Raw genomic sequence first — 9,381 nt, 5'->3', positions numbered from 1 at the left:
CTTTACATTCATTTGTGACTATCTGGTACTGGGGAAGTCGTTCAGATTCATTCTGGCAACCCGAGTCTGACACCCAACAAAGAGCATCCACACAGCAGTGAATATGGGAGAAAATTAGCAAATTCTATGCACACACAGCTCTTTATAACCTTTGCACCCTGTGTGTTTACTTGTTTATCTTTCAGTAAGTTCATTTGTCAGTCATACCTTTTAAGTCCTATTTATTTTTCAAGGCTAGTGTGAAGCTCTTCATGACAGGTTGCCTTGAGTGTCAATGTACAGAGACAGGATGACCTTTTGACTGTTATGTTTTCCCTTATGTACTCAAATAAGCATTTGAACACTCTAAGATGGATATTATATTAAAGATGATAGGTTTGGAAAACTACTACTTCTCATAGATTTTCAAAGAAAATCTGCTATACTCTTGACGGAGGCAGTTAGTTGGAAATTCCAACTGCCTATCCTTTAGATTTTTCTTAGCAGGCTTCTGTACTTAGTAGCAGCTGATTGGCTGTTACCAAAGTTAAGTGGACTGTTAAGGTAGTCAACTGTAAAAACTCAGCTAAGGCAGTCAACTGTGAAAACTCAGCTCTTGATAGTTGGATCTTTAATCTATACAGAAGAAACAAGGCTAAAATGTAAACAACAAAACAGAAGACAACAAGGGAGACATACAATTAAAGGTAATTATAGTAATGAATACTAAAATAAGCTTCCTGCCATAATATTAATTGATGTAATCACTTTTCTGTAACAATCAAATAGCTACAAATGAGACAAATGGGGAGGAGACAGGCTTGTTCTTTGGTTGAATTCACAATGTTTGTTGTCACAGACTAGAAACACCCCAAACACACTGTCTCAGACAGTTGTGTAAATTCAGTTCTTGATACTGTCTCTGCAGTCTGCAGTATAGACTCTACACAGAAGAAACAGGAGTAAAACATAAAAAGAAAAGGCAACCAGGGGGGAATTAGAGGTAATTATTATAATAATGAATATTAAAATAAGCTCCCTGCTATAATATTAATGTGGTGTAATCACTTTTCTATGACAATGGAATAGTTACAAATGAACTGGGTAGGGAGAAGGTAGGATCCATCTTTGATACCATTTGCAGTGTTTGGTGCCAGAAAAGAGGGAAATTCCAAATGTCTGGTTTGTCGTAGACAGGTATATAAAGCTCATAATAAGTAAAGGTATGGGTAACTAGAGATGTCTAACTGTTGTCAGTTTAACTGTTAAGTGAGTTGAAAAAAAAGTAAAAGACATTGCCATTTACAGTTCTGTAGATTCCAAGTTTGACTCTGACTAGTAACAAAGATAGTATAATTGTCTGATGAGACATCTGAATTTAATAAATTGAAATTTATGTAACTGAAGAAAGAGGTTGTAGAGGTAATCAAATACTTCCCTGTAAAGAAGCTGTCAGATATAATAAGCACAGACAGTGTAGAATAACTATGATATTAATCTTAATTAATATTAATAGTAATACTCAGTATTGCTATTAATACTGAAAAAATGTGAACATAGAGAAACAACTAACTGAAAAAAATTTCAATTTTGTTCAAGATTCACTCAAACTAAAATCTCTCTAGATACGAGGTGCCAGTTGAAAAAAAAGGGAATATCAACTTAGGAAAAATGGTTACATTGAAGGAAAAATGAGATAAAGATGTGTATCACCAGTTAAATGATAGGTCAAATATAATTATTCCTGATACAGTTGAATTTTTTTATTTTGTGGTATCTTCATGTGTTAAATGAATCTGTTGAGTCCAAAGATCTTGTTTCTAAGCTAATCTGTCACTAGGTAGTAATGATCTTGAAACATGCTTTTATTAGTCACTTTTTTATTGCTGTGATAAAATGCCATTGCCAAAGCAACTTACAGAAGAACGAGTGTATTTGGGCTTCTAGTTCCAGAGGGTTAGACACTATGATGGCAGAGCAAAAGCATAGGGCAAGAGCAGGATGCTGAGGGCTCATATCTTGACCTGCAAACATAAAAGAGAAAAATTGAACTCTCAAAGCCTGCCTTGAGTGACATACTTCCTCCAACATAAACCTCTTAAACAGTGCCATCAATTGAGGACCAATTGTTTAAATGTCTGAGACTATAATAGGCAAATCATTCAAACCACCATGGACCCTAAAGTGTATTTTATCACTAAACTAAAAGAGTAAGTAAATACGGTTGAATCCTGAAAAAAGGGCTATGCAGTTAGTAACAGAGCCATAGGAAACCTGAGATCACTTCTGCTGTGTCTCCCTTGAATTAACTCTCTCAAACCTGTTTCCTCCCTGAGTGTTTAAAATCTTTCACAGTAAGTTCTTTGTTCTTTGGTCAAAGATAAACCATACCATGATTCTATAAAATTAAAATAACAGGGGCTGGAGAGATGGCTCAGTGGTTAAGAGCACTGACTGCTATTCCAGAGAACCCTGGTTCAATTCCCAGCTCCCACATGGTGGTTCACAGCTGTCTGTGAATCCAGTTCCAGGGGAGCAAACACCAACCGCAAAACACCAATGCACATAAAATAAAAAAATAAAAGATTTAAAAAAATAAAATAAAACAACAATTTTATGCCTACTTAATAAAAGGAATTAGAGAAATATTGGGGATAACAATAATATAGGTCAACCAACCTGGAGACCTAGAGTACAATGCATTTCTATTAAACTAATGAGCTTATGGGTTCTAATGGTGTTATATCATTTAATTTGAATGTTTAGGTAAACAATACAAGATTTTGATAAGAGCATTGTTTTCTAAATTAAACAATGACCGCATCTCAACTTAACACTCAGACTATTCTTACAAAAAAATATAATTGAGCAAGCACCATGCTGGTATACTTTATCATACTAGTTGTTTCCTCTTCCCTGTGACAACTTGTTTCTTAAGGTGACTGAAAGCATGGATTTTTTTAAATAAAAAAATGTTTTCATACAAAATATGATCACAGTTTACCCTCCCCCATCTCCTCCTTAATCCTTCTCATCTCTCCACCCAACTCCATGCCTTTTTAGCCTCTCTCCCTTTAAAAATTGGACAAGTAAATGAAAGAGAAAAAACACAAGAAACACACATATACAGATACACAAAACCATAAAACCCCAAAACTGGAAATCATAATATATAAGCCAAAGAGCAGTAGGACCAAAAAAAAAAAATATGCCTAAACAAAGCAATATGAGACCAAAAGTCCACAAAAAATGTCATTGAGTTTGTTTTGTTTTGTGTTGGCCATCTACTACTAAGCATGGGACCTACCCTTAAGTTTGGTTAATATACCTAGTGAGACTCCATTGAAGGAAATTAATTTTTCCTATGCAAGCTGATGTCAATGGGCGATAGCTTTTTGGTTAGGGATGGGAGCCCATGTCCACTCCCCTCCTTCATACTGGGATCTCATCTGGCTTAAACCTGTCCAGGTCCTGGGCATGCTGCCATAATTTCTGTGAGTTCATATCCTGTGGATCTGTTCTGTTGTGTCTGGAAGACACTGCTTGGAGTGATCCATCAGTTCTAGCTCTTAAAATCTTCCCACCTCCTCATGTGCAGAGCTCCTTGAGCCCTAAGGGGAGTAGTTTGATGAAGACATCCCATTTAGGACTGAATATTCCAAATTCTCTCACTCTCAGTGCATTGTCTAATTGTGACTCTCTGTGTTAGTTCCCATCTATTACAAGAGAAAGTTTCTCTGATGATGACTGAGTGAAGCACTGATCTATGGCTATAACAGAATGTTGATAGGAGTCATGTTATTGCTATGTTCCTTTAGCAGAACAATATTATTTGGTTTTACGGTAGGCCTATGACCTATCCAGTCTCAGGCTCTTGGAAAGCTGAGCAGTGTTAGGGTTCCATCTCATGGAGCAGGCAGATCACCTTTGTAGATCATAGGGTTTGTAGCTGGGTTCGTGGTTACCTTTCTCTACTGGTAGCTTGATAAGTACCTTTCAGTACCATGAACTCTAGAGAGCAGGGGTGAAATCTCTAGTTAGGATCAGCTCAACATATCTGTAGTCACTGAGATATGTAAGCATTGTCTTCAACAATAGGGCCTTGCCATTAGTTTGTGGAGAACAAATAATACATGAATTTTTCAATTTTTCCAAGGTTGTTGTGATGGTGCATGCCTTTGATCCTGGCACAAGGAGGCAGAGGCAGGAAGATCTCTGTGGGTTGAAGAACAGACTGGTATCCATAGTGACTTGCAGGCCAACACAGTGACACTCTTTCTCTAAAAATAATGAAGTAAAGAAAAAAATAGACCTTCCTGAAAAATATAAAAATGGTAAATTCAAAATCCAATGGATATTTGAACATTCTGCCAATAAATATTCCTAAATAAGCAAAGCAAATTTTGAGGGAGGGAACATACTAATTAGTTGAGATGTTATCAGGAGCCTGAGATTTCAGTCTACTTGAAGTTGTCAAGTCAGGCTTATACCTATTTTCTTGGGTCCTTACAATAGACATGAGATTGCTAGGTTAGAGACAAAAGGCATCATTGCTCACAGAGAGAAGCATAGCCAGAATATCAGCATGAAGCTCTTTCTAATTCCTTCACTCCCAAAGTCCAACAGCATTTCCTAGGGTTCCATAACAAAGTACCATACACTGGGTAGATTAAACAACAGAATGTTTTTTCACAATTCTGGAGGTCAGAAGCCTGAGGTCAAAGTGTTACCATGGTTGATTTCTACTGAGGGCCCTGAGAGAATGATCTAGTCTGGCCTCTCCCAGGAGTTTATAGATGATTGTCTTGTCCCTGTCTTTGCTTTATCTTCTCTTTTTGTAACTCTGTGCCCAAGTTTACTCAGCTTTTAAGGATACTAGACGTTTTCAGTTAGAGCATCTTTCAATGACCTCATTCTCTAAATAGGATCTCATTCTAGAGGTTAGAACTTCAATATGTGAGTTTTGTTATAAATGACTCAGTCTATAACAGATACTTACACAGGCCATGAGATGCATCACAGGGGAAGAACAATGACATTAGGAGAGTCCCCATGGAAACTGGCCTGCTGTTGCAACTCCCTCACATCTTTTGGCTGCAAACATAACCCTGAGAAAAGCCCTGGATCAAGAGCACCAGAGACTTGCATTCTTACTATACTCAACAAGAACATGCAAGGAAGCTTGGGATCATGTAGACTGCCTCTAAATCTAGGTGTTCAAAATATCGTCAAAATAGTAAAAGAAAAAAAAAGATTGTCAGTTTTATCATCCTTAGAGCATTTACTGATCTAGGCCGGTTCTTGATCTTATAGTTAACCTATAAGATCACGAATCTTATATCATGAATCTCACTTCTCCCACTGTTACCTATATTGAAGAAAATCTCAAGCCCCAACCTCTCTGTCTCTCAGGATGACCATATTTTACATATTTTAAATACACAGTAAGAGATAAACTAGAATGTAGTCATGTTGCGTGTCTATTTCAGGGATTTATTGGTTGGCCAATTGTTAATTGGGCACTGGGGATTAAACCCAAGGTTGTGTGCTTGCTAGGCAAGCACTCTACCTCCCTCTTTATTATCTGCTTTTGTCCCATGATAAAAAATATTATTAACTTGAAAGGGTGTTTTCTTCACCTCTCTGTAGTTGTTTTTATGTCTAAAAATGCAAAATAATATTTTCAGAGTAACTGAATAGAAATAACTTACATTTATTCCAACAGATGGAATCACCGCTTATATATATTATGATTTTACTTTTGAATGTGTTCGAATTTTCATCAGGAGTGGCATATAATAAACGTAAGTATCAGACTGTCTCCTTTGCAGGAGTTTTATTCATAACCTTTCCTCACTTACAGTTCAAATATTGTCCATTTAATATTTTTTCTTGACAATATTTTCCCATTGTTTTCATGTATTACTTATTTGCTCTGGCCCAGGTATCTAGTAATGTCATTGTGAACCCATTATTACCAAGTTGTATATTCAAACTTCTTTTAATAACACTTTGTCACTTCCAAGTCATAGAATGTTCACCATTAACAGCAGATTAATCATGGCAAATATTTTATTATTTAAACAGATATAAAATTTTTCTTTGATGTATGAATTCTCAGGCTATTAAAGTAAAAGGAAATTTTCCTGAAAAAAATACGTGGATAGAATTAGTTCACAAAACTTTAAAAACAGAAAAATTTTGTTAAGGAAAAAAATCTACTTCCATTGTATACACATTTTTGAGATCTTTCTGCATCCTAGAATGCATGCTAGAATACAGTAGTGTTTGATAAATGGATAGACAGAAGAATTCAGACTATCTATTCACAAATGTGTTGCAGAATTTGATGAGATATGAATTGTTCCAGTTCTTAGTTCCAAACATTGTAGTAGGGGATTTCTGACATATCTGTGGATATAAGCCAACATTGGAGAGTCACAGAAGGAGAGGTGTCAGAGAAAAGAATGATTGTATCTGGCTGTGGAAAAGCAGGTTGTTAGGGCCAGCTTTATATAAAAGCAAACAGTCTGTCTAGGTCTTTAAAGTGGGTAAAATTTGCATATGCATGTATGAGAAAGTGTATGTTTCAAAAGCAATATCAGGACACATGATAAACAATAGTTTGGAGATAGTAAATTGAGAATATGTGAGGGAAGCAGTGCATAGTTCAATCTGATGAGAAAGAAGGGATACAATTAAACTATTCTGAAAGACTGGGAGCAGTGCATTTCATAGAGGTGCTTGCACGTGAGGCAAAGAAATACTGATTTCAAACTATAATCATCAGGAGGCATTTACACGGACATGCTTACATAGACAAATTTAATAATAACACTGAAAAATTATGTTGTACAAACAATATGCAGTATAAAGTAAACTTATTCTTAGTTCTTATGTAAAACTAATTAAGTAGGTGGAAGAGTAACATACTAGAGCTATAGTTTGGATCAATATGGCAGAATAGGGTAAGGAACACTTTTATCCTGTCCTGTTAGATTCTATGGCTGATGTTTGTGATCTAATGAAAGACAGACAAACAGGAGAAAAAGCATGTAATTTCACTTGATTTCAACATTTTATGTGTTATTGAGATCTTTGTAGAAAGAAGTGAGATTCTAAAGAAGTGGTTAAACCCATGGGTTAATGTACCATTATCAATGAAAAGTAACAAGTTGGGGAGAGAAGACAAGAAAAAAAAAGGGTTTGGGGATGATAAACAGAGGAAGTCTGTTAGGAAATATATAAAGATAAACACTTTTAATACATTTGAGCAGACTCAGTATCAACTCTCTTGCTGTTGATGGGGGAAATTTGGTTTCTTTTAGCTTAAAATCATCCCAGTGGTAAAGTGCCTTATGTGCAGGGTAGCGTGTTTGATCACTTCCAGCAGCAGTATGTGAACTAAATTTTTGATGGGAGGTGTTTTGTTGTTTCTGGTTACATCTTCATTGCTATACCTGTGTAACTGTGAGCAGAACAATGAGTGCATATAATAAATGACACTGTTCTACAAGTTTGTCCCAGAGTGTCTCTTTATTCCATTTAGAGCAGACACACCCTCTTTTGTGATGTCTAAAAATGTTAAAGATGCCACATCTCTGGTTCCATCTTTCTAGAGACACTTAGATATTATTGTTATGATCCTAGTGTTAAAGTCTAGCAACTCTATGCTCTAAGAGTTTCTAGACAGAAGGATCCTTCAGGCAAAGGCACACACAGAGTTGGAATTTGCTTCCGTCTCTGGCCACATTTTTTATGACTTCCCCTGACTCATCTTTTATAACCCAACATCTAAAGAGCCTGTTGATGTGACATTTAACTCACAAAATGATACAAAAGTCAAGGGCTATCAGTTCATTTCATTGAGACAAATTGGAAATAGCTTTTATTTGAAGGAGCTCTCAAAGTGAGTTAAAATCTGAGCAAAGTACAAAAGTCAAAAGAATCTGTAAGCATTGTGAATGGGCTTGAGTGTAGGTTTAGTGCAAGACAGTGAAAAGAAGGCCTGGTTGTTGAAAGGTTGTCTGGGAGAAGAGATGAAGAATAGACCTTTCTCTAGTCTGACTTACTGTCAGATATATAACCTGTGACCCCAATGTCCCAAATCTTGGTTGCTTTTTAAAGTGGTAAGGTGTAATAAAGTATTGTGGGGATATTGTAACATGGCATGTAAACCCTGTGGATGGCTCAAAGTATGTAATTCTGAACAGCTAGGCTTTTTGTTTGTTTTTCTTCTCTTTTTTTCACATTTATTCAATAAGTATAATCAGTGAGGTTTTTTGTTAGTTTTTTAGCAGAGAAAAAATTTGGACTTTAGAATTCTATTATAGCTTAAAAATAAGTTTGGGAGCACTTTCAAAGATAGATAAAGGAGATAAATGTATGATCTGAAAGTGCTTTGAAAACTGCTTAACATAACTCTTAGACACACTTTATGCTGTACTTGCCATGCTTACACTGATAGTCTGACATACACAAATTCACAAACAGCATTGAAACATTTATGTTGTCCAATCAATATGCAGCATAGAGTAAATTTATTCTTAGTTCTTACTAAAATCTAATCGTGAGTTTTATTCTAATTCTGTTTTAATATTCAGGTCCTTCCTGGGAATGTTTTGTTGTTTTTATTTTTTTAACAATCCAATCCTTTTCCAAGCAATGGAAACATGAGTTTGAGTTCTGGTAGTTGGGACTACAGTCTCTAATCTGATGGAACAGTCCAAAGAAAACTCTGTTCTGTAATAGAGGCTTTTTTCCTCCTATTTGGACCATGCTGCAAGAAGCCTGAATTGTGCCTTTCCTTCTCTGTTTAATGTTTCACATCCACTTCACTTTCTGGCATTAAACTTCAAACTTTTATGCTTCACACTGTAGGGAAGGAGGGAGAAGCCATAAATTACCCCAGGCCTTACCTAGCAGGCCCTGAGATGACTACAACACAACTGTACCATCCAGATCCAGGAGATGTAAAGCTTACCCTTGATCTGTAGTTGTTTGATAGGTCCTTCATACCCCCTTCAACCCTACTGTACTATGCCCTACCTACAGTATTTCCAACAAGGACAAAAGCAATTCCACAGCCCTAATAGTCATATATTCTTTCATCAGCTCCTAAGATATATTCATCCGTATCTTGAAATGCTTTCTGCTGAGGTCCAGCTATGATTCCAAAACTTCCATTTTAAAGATAAGGCATGCGTAAAGTATCTAGGCTGGCTTAATTCAGCAGTCCCTTCCACAATCCAGTGTCTCTCAGCAGCTGTCATTTTCTGTTCATTAGCATTCAAAAATTTAAAGTCAATAAAGCACCATACAGGATCCATATACCTTCTGTATTTCCCATCTTTATGTGGCTTTTTCTTATATATTATTATATTCTCTTTTTAAAGACTATAT

At 36.1% G+C, this 9,381-nt stretch overlaps 1 protein-coding gene across 5 annotated transcripts in view; it reads left to right on the top strand.

Annotated features, from left to right (window-relative positions):
* Positions 1 to 518: 518 nt before the first annotated feature.
* LOC131923819 (cation channel sperm-associated auxiliary subunit beta-like) overlaps positions 519 to 9,381 on the top strand; it is a 170,900-nt gene continuing 162,037 nt past the window's right edge. For 3 of the 5 annotated variants that reach the window (XM_059279005.1, XM_059279004.1, XM_059279003.1), the window contains exons 1-2: positions 521 to 686; positions 5,705 to 5,783. In XM_059279005.1, coding sequence (XP_059134988.1) covers positions 5,705 to 5,783 — 79 coding nt within the window. In that variant the 5' untranslated portion in view covers positions 521 to 686. Of the gene's footprint in view, positions 687 to 5,704; positions 5,784 to 9,381 lie in introns of all 5 variants that reach the window. The other 2 variants (XM_059279006.1, XR_009382733.1) reach the window with 2 other exon arrangements.

The sequence above is a fragment of the Peromyscus eremicus genome, chromosome 14 (assembly GCF_949786415.1).
Source record: "Peromyscus eremicus chromosome 14, PerEre_H2_v1, whole genome shotgun sequence".
In the NCBI taxonomy this organism is placed as follows: Eukaryota; Metazoa; Chordata; class Mammalia; order Rodentia; family Cricetidae; genus Peromyscus; species Peromyscus eremicus.
Note: the sequence above shows the minus strand (reverse complement) of the source record. Positions and strands in the feature narration are given on the sequence as shown.